The 18,445-nt window shown below is 37.5% G+C and overlaps 1 protein-coding gene across 6 annotated transcripts in view; it reads right to left on the bottom strand.

The window, feature by feature from the left end:
• LOC109035474 (AT-rich interaction domain hat-trick) overlaps positions 1-18,445 on the bottom strand; it is a 49,604-nt gene that overhangs the window by 749 nt on the left and 30,410 nt on the right. For 5 of the 6 annotated variants that reach the window (XM_072303280.1, XM_072303278.1, XM_072303276.1 and 2 more), the window contains 7 exons: positions 14,540-17,886; positions 13,437-13,984; positions 12,736-12,824; positions 11,428-11,604; positions 8,800-8,913; positions 8,173-8,313; positions 1,723-1,865 (listed from right to left, as the gene is read on the bottom strand). In XM_072303280.1, coding sequence (XP_072159381.1) covers positions 1,813-1,865; positions 8,173-8,313; positions 8,800-8,913; positions 11,428-11,604; positions 12,736-12,824; positions 13,437-13,984; positions 14,540-17,886 — 4,469 coding nt within the window. In that variant the 3' untranslated portion in view covers positions 1,723-1,812. Of the gene's footprint in view, positions 1-1,722; positions 1,866-8,172; positions 8,314-8,799; positions 8,914-11,427; positions 11,605-12,735; positions 12,825-13,436; positions 13,985-14,539; positions 17,887-18,445 lie in introns of those variants that run through there. The other variant, XM_019049128.2, reaches the window with a different exon arrangement.

An 18,445-nucleotide genomic window follows, 5' to 3' on the forward strand; every position in this document is an offset into this window, starting at 1 on the left:
TACGCATGTATACTTATGGGTCTCAGGGTTCACGTCTTGATGCACATAGTTCCGTTCGGTAGAAATACGTCCATATTTGAAAGAGGAACAGGAACAAAGAAAAAGGACCAATTTTTCTCCACTTTCTATTCAAGACCTTCTTGTAAAGCATCAGCATGCAACCGTACTAAAATTTGCTCCCTAAACCAAAGCTTTAGGCACTAAAATCCCTTCATATCTGCTCTCCTGCTTATATATTTATGTTCATAGATAATTATACATTCATAAATAATGTTAAATACAAGGTCGAAAAGAATGTACAGAGGTTGACTTTCTTGCAACATCTCTGAAATGATTATTAATAGATTGATGAGTAATGTGATGTCAGTAGTCATGAAAGATATTGAGTTCTGGGTGTTCTTTTCAAGCATTTGGGGAAAAAAGAACTACTTAAAATTCATCTTAATACGCCTGACGTTTGGGATGGGGACGGATTTAAAAACGGCTTGCTAAAGAAGATGCTAGGTCAGCTACTGGTCATTGTTGTCAACTAGGAGCTGATTTTACAGTACATGAAGGACTGAAAGTTTGCTTCTTTTCCTAAAAAAATGGAAAATACGGCTCACCAAGAGACCTTAATTGCAAGGTTCATTCACAAAAATTTTTGAAGTAGATTTCTGTTGGATTTCCAACCACAGAGCTTATTTAAGCCAACGTTGCACTACCAGCCTTACTACAGATAAAATTACACAAAAATTACAATGGGCACATCCAAAAAGTCTTGGGTCCACTCCTTAGCGCATAATCTGCATATTTTGTAACATGCTTTTTATAGTTTCCCGCATCCGCAGCATGTTATTCTCAGTCAGCAGCGACCCACACAGACAGCGGGGTAAGAAAACCTAACCTCAATAAACAAACATTGTCAATCGTTTGTTTCCTTCTTTTTTTGTTTTGCAAGAATAAAAGCTTTGAATCGATTGAAATCTACTGTAAGGAAAGTTTTTAACAGTTTGCAAGATTGTTCGTTCATTCAGTTCGATTATTTCAAATCTCTCTCTCAGCAAACTTGACTGTTGCCACTAGGAAAAACTGCAAACAAACGAGGTAAATTGAAAAACAGTGTCTTACAGACTACTCAGATTACGTGCTGAGAGGTGGATTTTCGACTTTCTTGATGTGTTGCATGTGATTTTCGTGCAATTTTACTCTTGAGTCCCTCTTCACCTTAAAACGCTTGGCTGCATCTCTTGCATGCACCAGACCCATTGCAATTCCATTGCATCACATAGTTTATTTTTAACTTTAGTTTTATTACTGATTAACAGAAAGTAACCAATGAAACCATGGTTGAGAAGATGACCATATGCACTATTACGGAACATGACATGATATTTCATATTCTTAAAAACGTATTTTCTCAGCTGATTTTCAACTTACAGACTTCAGATTACAACCGAAGGTGTTGCTTTTTATAAATCTTAAAAATTTCACTGTAGAAAAAAGTACTTGAAAGAAGCAACTCTCATTGGTTTACACTTACAGCCCCCAACAGGAGCTGCAGAGATGATGCCTCTTGAATGCAAAATTTTGATTACATATATGTAGATAAAAATGGAAGATAGCAAGCACATGCTGTTAAAATAATTAGATATGCAGAAGTTCAATGACATCAAATAATAAATAAAAAAGGTAATAGAAGTGGGGGGAGAACTGATAAGTGAAATGAAACAAATTACTCACAATGAATATAGTTAAAAATTTCATCAGAGTTATTTCTTGGAAACATTGGAAAACCAACGAATTATCACACGGCTATTAGGGTCAGTCCAATCAATCCTGATTGCGAACTAAAGCGTTCATACTTCTCAATCCGTAAGCGTAACCTATAAACCTCAGTCAAATGAGATGCCATCCACATTCAAATATACAAACACAATTATCAAGAGATGCAAAGAAAATACAGCACTAGGTAGAGGTACACAGTGAGAATGAATGAGTTCTTTTTGTGGAGAGTAAATGTTGCTAGGATTCACTATGAATGAATTATTAACTCTGAATCCTTCCAATCCTGTGTAAAGCTACACTGGAGCATATTCTGAATGTCTCTCTCTCCCCAACTTACTGTATGTATCATTACTGAAACTCAATCTCAAAATATACACAATACGACACTCATGGAGTACGATATGAATGGCATGATATAAGTAGAATTTTAATCTGGGATGTATTCTTAAACTCAGTTCAGGAGATGTGTTAACATTACTTTCAACAAATGGAGCTCCTTAAGCGTCAAACGTTTATCTACAAAGATGAACTTTTGTGGAATTACTGAAAAAGTCATGTTGAGTCTGTGGATAACCTCCTTTTTTCATTCACCAAACAAATTGCGAAGGACTCAAAACTGGTTTGTCAAACTGTTCAACTTGCTGAATTATTTGAATCAAAATTAGGAGAAAGTTTGCTTGTATTGACAAAGCAACGGCTTCCCACAACTAAACCAGAAATCTTACTCAAAAGTGTGGGGCCCAAAATTGCCACTGATCTGGTTCAAAATTCACATAGGTAAAAGCTCTTTAAAATAAGTTTGTAATGGCCACCGATTGTTACATGATGAGTTCAATCCCAGAACGGTTAAATTTTTCATGTAGAGCTGGGACTTGTGATGCAAGATTGCCACGACTGGGATTAAATACCTTCATCTTGACACCTGAGACCCTTACACATGGTGACAATTTAGCCCGCAGATTCAATTTTAAAATATCAAATAAAGTGAAATCTTAATTTCTTTTTCTGATAAAATTTTATCAAACCTGGGAAAAAATTCACCACTATCATGAGGAGAGACCATCAAGGAGCAGAACTGATTGAAACTGGACAGTTAATACTTATGAGCTGACTCTGAACTAAGAAGCTAAATATGAGATACCAACATGACTTTTCAATAAAACAACATAACAAAACTGTAGGTTTCTAAGCATCACAGCTACCAAACATCAAACGGGACATTTGACAGCATGAAATTAAACCAGAGGGCTAAAATAAACTGTAAAGATTACATTGACTTGGAACTAGGAAAATGAAAACGTGTGCTTTCCAGATGCGAAGTATATTTTTTAAATAGGGAAATTGAAATGACAAATAATTAGATTAGCTTTGAAACAGTAGCGTAGCATGAGTGATGGATTAACGACATTGCCCCTTTAGAAGCTATAGGAAAGAATCGATTATTAAAGTGTTCGTTGCGAACACCCTGATAATCGATCCTTTCCTATAGGTTTAAATGGCAGATCAATCAATATACCGCAAAGCATGCCACACCACTGCTTTGAAAGCATTCAACCCAGATGAGAATGGTTTAAAAGTGTAGAACTTGCCTTGATCAAATAAAAATTTCACTAGAGAAATTTTGAGGGAAAATTATTTGATACGAACCGAAAGAGTCGAAAACAAACGAAACTAACGGAAAAAACCGAGGTAACAAACTGTGAGCTAATTAAATGAGAAAACAGAGAAGAATCGGAAAATTAAAAAACTCAAACTCACAAAATAAAATTAAAAAGCCGACGCGTTTCGGGACACCTCGGTCCCTTCTTCAAGGCTAAATTCCGACTGCCTGTTGTTGTTTACATCCTGCTTGGTGTGGAATCTATCAGTGCTGCCAATCACTTTGAGCAAACAGTTTTCCAGGCATTCCAAATCTAAATTTACCAACTTGTCTCTCTTTTTGTGCATTTCCATAGCTTCCAAGATGTTCAGCTTCCTTCTATCGTTGCATCCAATTAACAGTTTCCCTTCCTCTTCGAACCGATGTCCTGTCTCAAGATTATGCAAAGCTACTGCTGACTTGTCAATTTCTCTGTTCTTAATACATCTTTGATGTTCTTTTATTCTTACTTTCATCTTCCTTCTTGTCTGCCCAATGTATTGCTTGTCACAGTCTTTACATTTCAAACTGTAGATGCCAGCCCTGTCTTCTTCTCTAACTTGGTCCTTAAGATCACCATGGAACACTGATTTCAAATTGTGCCTATTAACTGGAACTGCTTTTAGGTGATACTTCAGAAACACTTTTTTAAACTTTGAAAAATGGTTTGGATGGTAGCAGATCTTCACAAAGGCGCCTTCATCCTCTCTTATACTTTTAAGAGTGGTCACTTCCTGAACCCTTTTGCGAAATTCTTTTTTACGAATTAAATTCCTTACAGTTTCAACTTGAAAACCATTTTTCACTGCAATTTCCAAAATTCTCTGCTCTTCTTTACTACGATCCATAGGCGACAAAGGAACACTGAGCATCCGGTGGATCAAACTATTGAAAATGCTCAATTTTTGGCTAGGAGGGTTGTAAGAGTCGTTACTAATGTAAATGTCAGTATGCGTTCCTTTTCTGAAAATGTCAAAATTTAACATTCCCTTCTGCCTATGTACCATTAAATCGAGAAAGGAAAGTTTCTCGTTATTCTCAACCTCGTAGGTGAACTTAACCGACTTTTCTTGCAAGTTTAAGAACTTCAAGGCGTCATCTAAATTTCTTCTCTTCAATATACTAAAAACATCATCCACAAACCTTCTCCACACATTGAAAAGCCAATTGAAACCATTTTTAATCTTTCTTTCCAAGTCACTCATGAAAAGTTCTGCAAGGAAGGGGGATAGAGGGTTGCCCATCGTTAGACCGTCTTCTTGTTTATAAATTTTACCATTGAACTGGAAAAACCGGTTTTCGGTGCAAATTTCTGTTAGATTTACAAGATTGTTGACAATTTTTTCATCTAGCTCTTTTTCTAGCAACCATTTCTTTAAAATATCCAGGGTTTTCCTTATCGGTACACTTGGAAAGAGTGACTCAACATCAAAAGAAACCATTACCTGATCTTCACTTATTTTTGTGTCTTGAACTTCATTGATGAATTGGTTGCTGTTCTTGACCGACATACTATTGATAGGTCCTAGCTGCAGGAAACTTTTATTTAACCACTTTGCGAGGCTGTAAGTTGGTGAATCAATGTTACTAACAATGGGTCTCATCTTTCCACACCATTCCACCATTCACACCATTCCACACCAAGCAGGATGTAAACAACAACAGGCAGTCGGAATTTAGCCTTGAAGAAGGGACCGAGGTGTCCCGAAACGCGTCGGCTTTTTAATTTTATTTTGTGAGTTTGAGTTTTTTAATTTTCCGATTCTTCTCTGTTTTCTCAAATTATTTGATACCTGAATAATGAAAATATCAATACCAGTCAAAATTAAGAAAAAATAAAGAAAGAAAAAAAGAAAGTCAACTGGCTGAGGGAGGTGTAAAATACATCAATATGAGAAATTGAGAAAATACTGCTCATCACCTACAATGCTATGTTTTTGGTTAACTTACGAATGGATGAGCAATACGAATGATCCACTCACAATTTTCTCTACGCTCTGCCTTAGCTTGAGCCTGTTCCTAAAATACGCAGTATATAATTTATGCATAACATTCGATAAGCCCAATCTAACTTAATTTCTGGGTAATGACATTCTTGCTTATTTACAACCTTACACCTGGATGATGACAGAGTGCTCTGAGGGATATTGCTTCTCTCAATGGACCACTAGACAAGGTACGAATTTCAGCATTCTGATACATGTTTTTTAACCAAAATTTCACGTAGAACACGATGCGCACGACAAAAATTACCGAAATCAACTCCTTACGAAGATATTTAATGATTCCTGATGCGTGAATTCAAACCACCCGCTCAATGAAACTCAATGCTCTACGTGATTCACATCGCGCGCTGAATATTATCGTGACAGTCTCTGCGATATGAAAATCTGGCAACCACAATTTTGACGCTTTGGCTCGGCTATAGCAAATTGCTTATCATTTGAACAACGCATGGTGGGAAATGAACAGTGCTCGATTGAGAGACTTGCTGAGACTGTTGTAGTGCGCGCTCTGACTCACGTAGAGCTTTGAGTTTCTTGTGAGCGGGCAGTTCAAAATCCGCGTAACCAATGTGAAATAAAAAGGTTAATATCTTCGTCAAGAATTAGTTTCAGTAATTTTCGTTGCGCAAATTGTGTTCTACGTGAAATTCTGATTGAGAAACATGTATCAGAATGCTTGAATTCGTGCCTTGTTTAGTGGTCCATTATATGACAACTACGGGGAAGTTCCTTAAAGGCGCCTACTGGAGGTGACTAAAATCTGAATCAACACAAAATGCTCTATTCTGTTTTCTCCAAGATAAGTTATTACTTCGACATTTTTTTATACATTTCTATAAAATCTAGATTCTTTGCTTCACTTACTTCACCTAAGAAGAAGAAGAGAGAAAAAAGGAGGACAAGTTTTGCATTGAAGCAGAGATGTAAAAGAGTAAATGTAGAACTTTAAATGGAGAAATTCAAGAACGTTTTATGAAATCCAGCTCATTTGATCCCTCCCTCCCTTCCCAGATGAAAAAATAATCTCAATCCAAAGATGGCAAAGGAATAAGGGAAAAAGAATGAAAGTTGCATCAAATTTTACCGGCTACCAGAATAATTACAAAGCAAGCAATTCAACTTGAGACTGGATTATTGGGTTAATTCATGGTGCTATGCAAATTAGTGTTTCAGGAAGGTAGAGCAAAACCAAATGCTGCAGGATAAGTTCAGATGCCCGAAACTACCTAGAATTCAGCTTACTAAAAATCACTACCAAAGAAATAATGTTCTCATGCAGGCCCAAAACATTTGTGGAATGTAATGTAGCTTGCCAAGTTTATATGGTCTCATAAAGTGTTAACAAGGACGAGTTATACAAGATGATTTACTAGTATGAAAGTCGATTGTAGCAGGACCTCAGGTAAGATCCTCATAAAGTCAGAAGATCCTTCTTCTGGGGAACCTCGACCTATCCTTCGTCCGTTCCAAAGTGAGGTTTAGCAAACGGTTAAAATACAAACCGACCAGTGACTGAATTTTTGAAAAATAAGGATATTTTTGGCATTTTCCAACCCCTTTCTACCATTACATACTCTTGGCACTCTGAGAAAGGCGGCAAAGGACGTTTTGAGACAAATATTCGTAGTGTTATGGAATTCTGACAATGTCTGACATTGGTTAGTTACAAGGATCTTACAGGAGATTGCAGAACTAGTAACTTCTCACAGATGTTAACATTGGCTCTTTTACAGGAGTTAAGGGTCTTATAGCACTCATCCCTGATGTTACTTATGTAAGATTTTGTTGGTCATCTGGCATCTTGAAGAAAATGTAACAAAATTTTACAGGAGGGAATTTTACAATAGAATTTTAGATGCTAAATTCCGGCATTCTGGCAAACCTCCAACCTATTTGAAAACTAGCATGGTCTTGCTCTACCTTGGAAATAGAAATGAGCATTAGAACTTGAGCTTTATACAAGGTGATCACCTCCTCATCCCTTTGTAGTTTATTTTTAAAAAATCAGCATTTTCATACGCAGGATGCTCCTTCCCGAAAAGCCTCGCGCAGATGGACTACATTTCGCAAGAAGGAAAATACTATTACTGGCTCATCCACAAAATGACCTATATGCATAGGGAAACTAATGGGACATAAACTGTTACTGACATAGGTCAGAAATAATAATTAGTAGTTCCTGATTGCAAAGTGCAGTCCAGATGTCCTTCATCTTCATCGCATGCGATCCCTAGATCGTTGTTTCCGACAAGCAGGATTGGATATTATATTAACTTTGGTGATCAAAGCTAATTTTAGAGCATGGAAAACATGAATAGCAAAATATTTTACTCGTAACCAATTGAACTTTACTCTATTTGCTCTCAAATTCACTTAATCTTCCCATATTGCTTGGCAACTTTGTAGGGAACTTAATATATTTTAGCAGTTCTTTCTTTCTAACTAGACTTAAACTTCTTTTTCATTTAAAAAAAAAAAAAAAAAAAAAAAAAAGGCTACTTACTTTAACCCTTTGTAAGTCACTTGGAGTCTAAAGGAGCTTAAGAATTTTCAAATTTCATGAATTGAGGACACCCTAGAAAGGAGTATTTTTGTTTTCAGGAATCAGAGCCGGAGCTATTGGAATTCTATTCCCAACTTTACAGATTGAGGCGGTGAGTCAACTAACCACAAGCATCTGCTACATGACTCTGTTTGGAGAGATTTTCTAGTAGCTCTCATTTCAGACTTGGCTCTAAATCTTACTGAACTAGATCTTACCTTCTCGTTCTCTTCGGCAAATCTTCTTCCGTCTCCTATCAATGCATGCTAACTCTTGCTTAAGATTCATGTACGTTTTCCGCAGATCTTGAAGTTTTTGCTGCAGTATTGCAATGCGTTGAGTACCATCAAGTTCCGGATCTGAGAAGAGAGGAAAAGGAGAGAACTTAGAAAACCGCAAATTTGGAATTTTAGAATGCTCGATAGAAATATAAAATACATTCTCATGTGTTCTTATACATCATGTGATATGTATGACGATCATTTCCTATTTTTTCCACATTTTCTGCAGAACTTTTTCACCATAAAAATATTAAATAATGTACTGCAATTAAAGGTATTTGTGTACATCAATATTATAATAGTCTGAAAAAAATGAAGGATTCTTCAGGGAAATAGAGAGTTCTACTTTACTTCCTAATCTTTGATAAAATTTGGGGCGCACTGCATTGTGGCTGCAAATAGCTCTCTGTAATAATCTTTGGAGGTATTAGAAACCTGTTCTGACTTTTAGTTTCTATTTTTGTGATTGGAATATTTTTGTTCAAAAATAGGAAACGTACTTTGGAGGAAACTAAAGTACAAATGAGGTGATGAAACTGATTTCAGTTAGTCACTTATACATACCTAATTCTACGAAGAAATTATTTTTAGAGGCCTTGGTAATACTTGAATTGGAAGGACTAGAACCCAAAGTGCTGGTGCCTTGTTCCGATCCATCATCACTGTCGCTCCCACAAGCTGGAATAGAAATTTCAAAAATTTAAACAACTTTTCAAAATTAATGTTTAAACATTTTGAAAAATGTTCAACAAAAAAGGGGATTATGAATTAGAACACTTATTTTGCTACTAAAATTGGTTTTTAAACATTTATGTAAAAGTAGCTGTACATAGATCATAGAGTACAATAGAGTCGCAAAGTACTGGAGCGCCGATGAAGCCAATCCATGAACAGGCGTTTCCGAGCCGCGTGTGCTCCGAAAAGTGTGAACCATTTGTGAACCCAACGGCATTTTGTAACACGGCGGCTTATGGAGAGATCAAGAACTGCTTGTGTTTTTTAGGTATTTTATAATTCAATCAGCATTAATTTTTGCAAATTTTGCTATTTAAAGGTAGTCAAAGCCATAATGAATCCATTGATGTATATTACTCCTGGATAATATTCATACAGGGATTTAATTTCTGACTTATACCAAGTGTGAACCAACCGAAATTTTTTAACACGGTGGCTTATGGAGAAATCAAGGACTGCTTGTATTTTTTCGACTTTTTTTAATTCCATCGGTATTAATTTGTACAAATTTTGCTTTAAATAGATATCCAAAGCCATAATGAATCCATTAATGTATGTTACTCCTGGATAATATTCATATATGGACTCAATTTCAGACTTATTACCGGCCTACTTGGCTGGTTCAATGTGTGTGGACCTAGCCGACGAACGGAGCCGAGTCGTGAGTGGGGAGGTGGGGAGCGCTGAGCGCGAGTCTCTGCGTATGCGTCGTCGCTAGTCGCGCACACTAGTCTCCGGAGAACTGGAAAAAACAGCCTCGAAAAGTGACTTCAACGGCGATCCAGTACTTTGCGACTCTATTGTACTCTATGACATAGATTCAATTGATTTGGAGACATCTAGGCTATACTGTTGCGCCCAGTAAAAACGCCTCATGAGACTACAGATGTTGCCAAACTTTGTCTGAAAAGTAAGAAATTTTTGGGGAAAATTTGCTGGTATTTTCCTTTTAATTTTTCTGAGTTTTATTCGTAATTTGATCTGATGTGTCTGAAAATGGCACGGAAGAAAATTCACAATTACCTCAAAAATAGATATTTCCAAAAAGAAAATTTGGCAAAATTCGAAGGTTTATGCGGTTTTATCCTTGGCATGGCGGTAGAAGGTACCAAAGAGTTTCTCACTGAACAGAAGTTACTGTCAGCTATGTAATTAAAACTCTGAGACTTGCCTTGCTCTGAGCTACTCGGTGAGTCTTCAGGGCAGAAATGATCTGACTATGGCCATTTCGCGAAACCTGAGACTTTTTATTTGGCATTAAAATCCGTAAATGGTAACGCAAAAATCAGTCTCGGCAGCGTTGACTGGATTGTTAGCTGGACATCCTCTATTGTGAAGCAAAGAGAGCTCTGAAACCTGTTTTTTGTCAGGGTGGTAACAATGAGCACCCTTCACCCCTCCTCTAAGAGCTCTAGTACCCAGACAGAAATTTTTTTTGCCGTTGAAAAATTCATCTTTTAGCAGGAAAATTTAGTTCTAGCGCAAAATTATGATAAAAACGCCCTAAGATTCTGTCCAATAATCGTAATTTTGAGCTGGTGTACAGTATTCTCCGGCAAATCGCAGCCAATCAGCTCAAAATTAAGATGATTGGACGGAATTTTAGTGCGTTGATATCATGATTTCACGCTAGAACTAAACTTTTATGCTAAAAGATGAATTTTTCAACAGCAAAAAAATTTTAGTCTGGGTACTGAGGCTCTCAGAGAAGGGATGAAGGGTGGCCATTGTTTCCACCCTGACAGTGAACAGGTTGCAAATCTCTCTTCGCTGCCCAATAGAGAGTGTCCAGCTAGCGGTCAGGTCATCAAGGACAAGACTGATTTGTTCCTGTTGACGGATTTTCAGGTCATCAAGGACAAGACTGATGCGTTCCCGTTGACGGATTTTAATGCCAAAAAAAAAGTCTCAAGTTTCATGATATGGACTATAACTGTGCTTTGAAGTGACAATTATTTTTTCTCGGAACATATATGTGATAATGGAGCAATATTTGGAATTCAAAAGCGAGTGACTAAGGATCCAGAATCCGGAAGGCAAAGTCCCTAGCTAGCTACAATAGCTCAGCTCCTTGCTCAAATAAAACTCCCAAGTGTTCTACCAAAACTTAACACTTTGCACTACTGATGCCCTGTCGTGTACTGCACTCTCTATAATGCTTTGAGAACTATGTACTCACTCTCCAAGACAGTCATATTCTGTTTATAGCCACAGTAACCCATGTACCACGAGAAGGAAAGCAAAGGGTTAAGTTCAGATCAGGCATCCAAAATCAGTTTCGTGTTAGGAAGCGTGACATGCAACATCATTTCGATGTTTACTTGGCAGACCGCATGAGGTATTTCTGTCACAAGGCCTATAATCAACTTCCACACATGTATACCTCTTCCTTAGATGCCCAAAATTTTAGGAATAATTCAGGAATAATTTAGGAAAATTTCACTGAATAAAACATACCGGAAGGACTTTGTTGATTTGTCCTGACTTTTTTCCTTGTCGAGTCAAAACTTGAGTAAGGAATTTTAGAGCTTGGGCCTCCTTCAGTCTCACTACGTCTCCTTTTCCGTGAAGTTCCTGCTGAGGAATCATGACCTTTTTTCGACCCTGATTTGATATCTAAAATGCTTGAGGAATCTGTAAACATAAATGAAACAGTTGCAAAATAAAACCTGGAGATAGACAGGGAAAATGGAAAATGAGAGGGAATGCGAAGATCAGTCAAATGTAATACCTTTCTATAAGAATCAACTGTCTGATTATTTTATACTTGTGCTGAAGACTACACTTCTTTTGGGAAAGTCTCAAGTGTTATGGTTCACAGATGGCTTTAACCAGAAGTAACTAGGTTACTTTAAATGTTACAAAAGCTGGACTCCACGCCAAATACCTAAGTTTACTCGTTTTAACAGTGCAACAGAGGTCATCTGTTTCCAGTTTAGCATTGAAAGTAAAAAGAATCAAGATGGTAGATCATTTGTTGCATTCTGAAAGTGTTGACTAATTTGGCAGGGACTCTATCAAGTCTTAATATATTCATGGATAAGCGAAAAAGAAAATGCATTGGAACTCTTGGTGAATTCATCCTAGGTTATTAAGAACACTTAGTAAAACACAAAGGTATGATGGAAAAAAAATTAAAAATTAAACATGAGATGAAACTTGGCAATTGCAAATATAGTTGCGGTTCTATTGCTTGAGGCTGTTCCCGTGACTGTTAGCTCAATATGTATTTTAGCACACTTCTTAGAATGAAAGCTCTCAGAACTCCAGCTTGACGTAAAGGGTGCCTCTTTATCCTCAGCATACCATTTCACCTTCATAGGTCTGATAAGGTGATAGGACATCCTAACCTATGTATCTCCAACTGCCAGAAAGCAAATGGTACTTTAGAAGCTTGATGACAACGATGAGTCATTTATTCACTCTCACATAGAAAATACGCAATCATAGGTTGCACAGATATCTTAGAATCAAGAGCGGCAATCATTGAAACAACAGACAATGCTCGGCACAAAGATAGAAAAACCGCGATTGATTGAGTGAGAAGAAGCATTGTTTTTGAAAAAAGTCCTAGCTTACTTTGATAACAAAGGTGAAGAAGGGGTGAGCTGGAGAGGGGAGTTGCGTATCACGTAGGCCTCCTTCTTTTGATGCTCAGAATCTCTGAGCTAAAAGCATCAGTCATTCTTTAACACAAGTAATTATAATTTCTTGAATAAAAAAAAATGGAGGCTGAAGTCTTCGGAAGTATTTTGGAACACTCACCATCGTTGTAATCCACTGTTTTATGGCCTGTGGTTGTACTTTTATAAATATCATCTTGAGTATGAGCTGGAGATGAATTGCTTTGATCACTGTGGACAAATGAACGAAAAAATTATTTATTTCCTTCTTCTTTTAATCATTAGCATCAATGCAAACTTACTTAAACAATGAGACTAAAAAAAAAACAACTAGAAAAAGAACCGATAAAAGAAAAGAAAAACGTGCCAGAAAACTTTGTGATGGTTGATATGATGACTATGAAATGGTCATGAATATGAATCCAATAGTCTTTTTTTAATTGAAAATACGCATAACAATCTGGTGGTACTCATTGCGATAGCGAGCAAAAAGATTCATAACCTGTTTTCTTAAAATTATTTTGGCGCTTCAATTTTAAACAAATACTTCCTGTTCAGAAGCTTTAACATAGGGGTGGAAAACATGTAAAATTGTCAAGATTAAGACAAAGGCGTATTCTGATAAATGAAATTGTTGTTTTTTAAAATTAAAACCAGTCACTTATGAAAAAAAAGGGCAGTTTTTTCAAGGAATATTATTCTCTCTTTAGGAGGGAAAAAAATATGTGAATAAAAAAATGCGAGTAGGAGTTCCTGTAATAACCTCCTACTCTCATCTTTTGATTGAGGGGAAAAAGATACTGAAGATAAGAAAATGACAAAATTGGCGTAGGGCAAACTTACTCAGTAGGTGAATTTGACACAGGGGATAGACAGTTTTCTGGCGTCATTGGTGGTGTGATGTCCATCAGCATGACTTTACTGCCTTCATTTGACTCAGCATTGGAAGACGTTTCTTTCCTATCGTTATTGGTTAATGCAGAAGACCTAAATTTGGAGGACGAAGGTTGGAGAGTTTTAATAGTTTTGGGTGGGAACATGCTTAGATTCTTGGAGCTTGAGTACATTTTTTCTGCTCCTGAGTAAGAGCAGTTACTACTTAAAGCACTCGCAAAAGGCATTTCTTTTGACTTGGAGGTGCTCTTACTACTTGCCAGTTTGCTAGGTCCACTATCAACATGAGCTCCTGCTGGTGGAGGACTCTTCGGAATGATTTCTTCACAAAGAAGTTCATTATCAATGAAGTCATTTTCATCTGATGCTTCATTCTTGTCAAAGGAGACATTATCTTTCATGCCTTTTTCTTCTTTGGCAGAGGTTTTGTCGTCTGAAAAATCGACTTCTTTTGAAGGATTGGATTTTGCATCAGTGTGGTCCTTCAAGCCATCCATCTGTGGAAAAAAATTACAAAGTTAAATTCTGCAGGTTTTTAGGCAGTCAGTGAATTTAGGTATCTACATCAGAACTTCAAATTTTTTTGAGAACATAAGTTTGATTTCGCCCCTTAGCTGATAAAAGATTATCTTCAAGATAGAGGAAAAAATAAATATGGTTTGGGTGGCCTCAAGAATAAAAAGTCAAAAATTTACTTTCCAAGCACTGTTGGAGGAATTTTCTAACTTTTTACAAGATCTTCATTATAATTTTAACCTAAACACAGATTTCTTCCTATGCCGTGAGTCCGAGTCCGGAATTTTTGGTTCTCTTGAAAGAGAGATTGCGATTCCCTTGATCCACAGGATGTTTATCAAAACAAACTGTTTGGAATTATAAGTTTTGTTATTTCCTGACAGCCTTACCCATTTTAATTTTTTGAACATTAATTTTTAAAAATTGAAACCATATGATTTAGTCGAGAGAAAATTTTTGCCTGAGTTGGGAAAACTGATGAAGTATGTGGATAAAATGTTAAATATTAATATAAAATAAATGAGATTTTCACTAACCTCATCTTTTCTGAGTTCCTGATTTTTCGCTGAAAGTGGCTTCTTTTCTTTCCTTGAGACAAAGCAATCATCATCATCATCATCGTCGTCATCATCATCGTCATCATCATCTTCTTCATCCCCATCATCGTCATCATCTGCATCATTGTCATCATCAATGTTGTCTTCTCCAATGATAGCTTTCTTGATGTCCTCTTGACTACTCACTTCCAAATTGATCTGTAGATTTCCATCGTCATCCTCATCATCATTGTTATCATCATCATTATCGTCATCAGCATTGTTGTCATCATCGTTACTGCTGGTGCTGGAGTCAAAAATGAAGGAGCGATCCCTATTTGAAGGTCCTTTTGATGCTTTCTTAGTTAAAAGGGCAGTAAAATCATTGGATGAGTCACTGCTAGATGAGTCTTCGTTGATGAATTCTTTACTCAGAACAGGTTTTCGTTTGGAGTAATCTTTCCTAGCTACATCCTTTACTTTTGAATCCTCATCATATTTGCTGATCCCTGATTTTGTGATCGATTCTTTTACAGTAGCACTCAATGTAGGCATTTCTTCTTTGATTTCTGTAATCACTTCGACAGACTTAATCTCTGAGAGTCCATTAATTGACCCTTTACTAGATTCCTTCAATTTTTCAGATGTTTTTGGCGTTTCGAAGAGGAACGGTTTGATATCATCTGATTCCACATCAGAGCCCTTTGCAGGACTAGAGAACAATACGGGTGACAGTTTGATTCTGGAGCTGTCAAATGTTGTGACCTTGCTATCCGTTTCTGGGACCGCAGGCGATTTGTTATCGTCAAGTTTATCTTCTGAGATAGCAGAGAATGCCGATTTACTGGGCACCAGTGGTGGAGGGTACTTGTAAGCCGCTTGCTTGCTAAATGTTTTGAGATTCGGGCGGATGATTACATTGTAGGCTTTGGAGTCTACGCTAGACGACTTTTCATTTTCTACAATTGCTTTGGTCTCAGATTTTTCGGGTTGATCGACATTATCTGAGGTAGGTCTGTTGGATTCTAACTTGTCTACTTCTGATTTTATTACTGACGAAACCAGTGCACTTGTGAGTTTGTCTTTTCTTGAAAATAAGTCTGGAAGAGCGGTTGCGGTGTTGGCTGCCTCTAAATTGATGGCTGGCTTCGTATCAACTGACTCAACTTTTGCTGCATCGGTTACTGATTTACTTGTGTCTACAACAGTCTTGGACTTATCAGATGAATCGATAAGACCACCAAACAAGGCTGACTTTACAGCATCAATTTTCGATACTTCTGTAACTTTTTCTGATGAGAGGGTATCACTTTGCACAGTTGCAACAAATGGAGATCTTTTCTTTTTCATTTCTTTTGTCGAGTCTTGAGTGCCAGGATCTTCAAATTTCCGTTTTGTGCTTGTTGTTACACTGACAACACTAGGAGCTTCTGAGCTAAAGGATACCAACGGCGGGGGTGAGGATAGATCTGAGAATGGTTTTTTCTTTGGTGTGGCAGAAGGCGTTGTTAGAGTGCTCCTGGAGTCAAGGTTATCAACTTTGGGACTAGATGAAGCAGCTGAAATTCCCGGAGCAATCGGACGTCGTGGGGTCAGTTTACTGGGGTTCTTCTCATCAGAGGATCCTGATTTGCTACGACACTCGGTGAATTCAAATGGATCGGACTCTTTGAATTCATATATGTCATCTAGATCGCTAGAAGGTTGCTCTGAAACAGCAAAACGATTGGGAGTCGCAGGTTCCACTTTTTTCGTGCTTGAGTCTAAACTCTTCTTTTTACTAAGATCAGCGCCTGATTTCCTTGGAATAGTTTCTTGGGCAACGACTGATTTTTTCGTAGCTTCTGATGGTGAAATACTCTTCTTGGGACCACTTTCTGGAGGAATAATTTTTTTTGATGCTGCTTCAGAAGTAATTGCTTTCTTTTGGGGAAATTCAAGCTTCTGGGAGGTTGTTTCTGCGCTAACAGCTGGCTTAGGAGTTGATTCTGATGACTTTTTCAAACCTAAATCAGTTGACACTTGCTTTTTAACAGTCGTATCAATCACTGGGATACTGTTCTGTGTTACATCGCTGATAGGTTTTTTTGAAGAATCCACGCTAGAGACAGATTTCTTTAATGAAGAGAGCGGCTCAGTTGATGATGTGCCCTTTTTAGGAGTGTCAGTCAGTAAGTTACTAATTTGTTCAGAGGAAAGATACTTCTCATCTTCAATAGAACTCTCCAAATTGTGTTTATCATCTAAAGGCGTCTTATCATCTCCGTCCTTGGCAAGGTTATCACTTTCTAAGTCTTGAGATGCTTTAGAAAGCCCTTTCAACTCAGACCTGATAGCTGCCAAGTCATATTCTCGACCCCTTGGCGAAACTTTAGAATCTGCTTTGTCTTCAGCTTCTCGGATCTGTTTATTTTTCAAGTGCGTGCTTCTTCGGCCGCTATATCGTCTCTGGTAGATATTTTCAGTTGGGGTGGGTGCGCTTTCTTTTTTCACTGGATCCTCGTCAGGTTTTGATTTCTTCTTGTCTATGGACTCTTCTTTAACGTCATTTGTGGAGGCTTTTGACTTAGAGACTTTCTTGGCAGAGTCTTTTTCTGGCGAGGGCTTCTTGTCTGGGACAACTGCAGCATGGGATTCTGCTTTTTTGGGCATGACTTCAACCTCGTTTTCATCGTCATCGTCTTCTACATCTGCGTCTTCATCAATTTCATCGACATAAAGAGCACTTTTACAACGAGGAGATCGTTTGATGACGGAGGATCTTGTGACTTTTTTCCCAGAGGATCCAGGGGTTTTATTGGATGTGTCAAGGAGGCTTGAGTCGTCAAAAGAAGAATCTTTATTTGACCTTGTCGATATTTTCTTTTTGGCCGATGAGTTATCGCCTGACTGGTCCATATCTTCATCTTTCGAGGTTTCTTTTGATAGCTTCTTTTTCCTGAGTGACCCACTGCTACTGATTGTATTTTCTTCCTCTGCCTTACTTCGAATCTTCTTCCGTGACTCCATTGTCCAATCCTCAGTTTCTTCTACTTCTTCGTCCTCCTCTTTATTCCACTTGCCAGTTTTCATTGCTGGGTCTGAATTCTTGCGTTTTAGGATGGGTTTTTTCGTTGGACGTGGGGTTGTATCCTTCTTTTTGCTATCATTTGAATTATCTGAGTCTTTGCCAAGATCTGAGATTTTACCACGTTTATCACGCTGGCTGCGAGTGGTTATTTCACTTCCAGTTAGAGATGAGGCTGAGAGCTCACTTATATTTTGCAGGTCGATTTCATCATCTGAGTCGTCAGTCCTGGTTGCTGAGTCTTCTAAGTCTGGGAAGTCATTATCTGAATCCGAACCATCTGCAACAAATGGACACACGTACGATGGTAATTTGCCAAAGAGAAAAAGAAAGGAGAAGGTGGGCAGTAAAAATGCTTGTAGTCAACAAAAACAGACCTTTTCTCAATCTCATTTTGAGATTGAGCTTGTCATTTCATCTGATACGAGCTTGCTTGAGTGAGAAAAGGCTTCTCAGAACAATGGGGAAAAAATATGCTTCTATACTATCATTGAAGGACAATACAGGAACGTTTTTAGAACTGTTGCTTGAAGTTTGAGTAGATTTATATATACTTAGAACTTCCTACTTCTCCAGCCATTAAACATGAACATTTCAAAAATTTTAATAAATTGATGTGATAGAGGAAATTTTTCAAAAGTTGATATTTGAAGGTACTGCAAAACACATAGAGTTTTAACCTTCAAGACTGAAGTTTAGGAAAGTAGAGGAGAGGAATAGAGAAATGCAATTTTTAAGTTTGATAAAAGATTAAAGTGATGATTAGGAAGATTGGTTAACGATGACGGACTCAAATACCAAGCAAAACAAACAGCTTGAAAAGTGTTTCTTGCAAAAAA

This window comes from Bemisia tabaci, chromosome 8 (genome assembly GCF_918797505.1).
Source record: "Bemisia tabaci chromosome 8, PGI_BMITA_v3".
NCBI classification, from domain to species: domain Eukaryota; kingdom Metazoa; phylum Arthropoda; class Insecta; order Hemiptera; family Aleyrodidae; genus Bemisia; species Bemisia tabaci.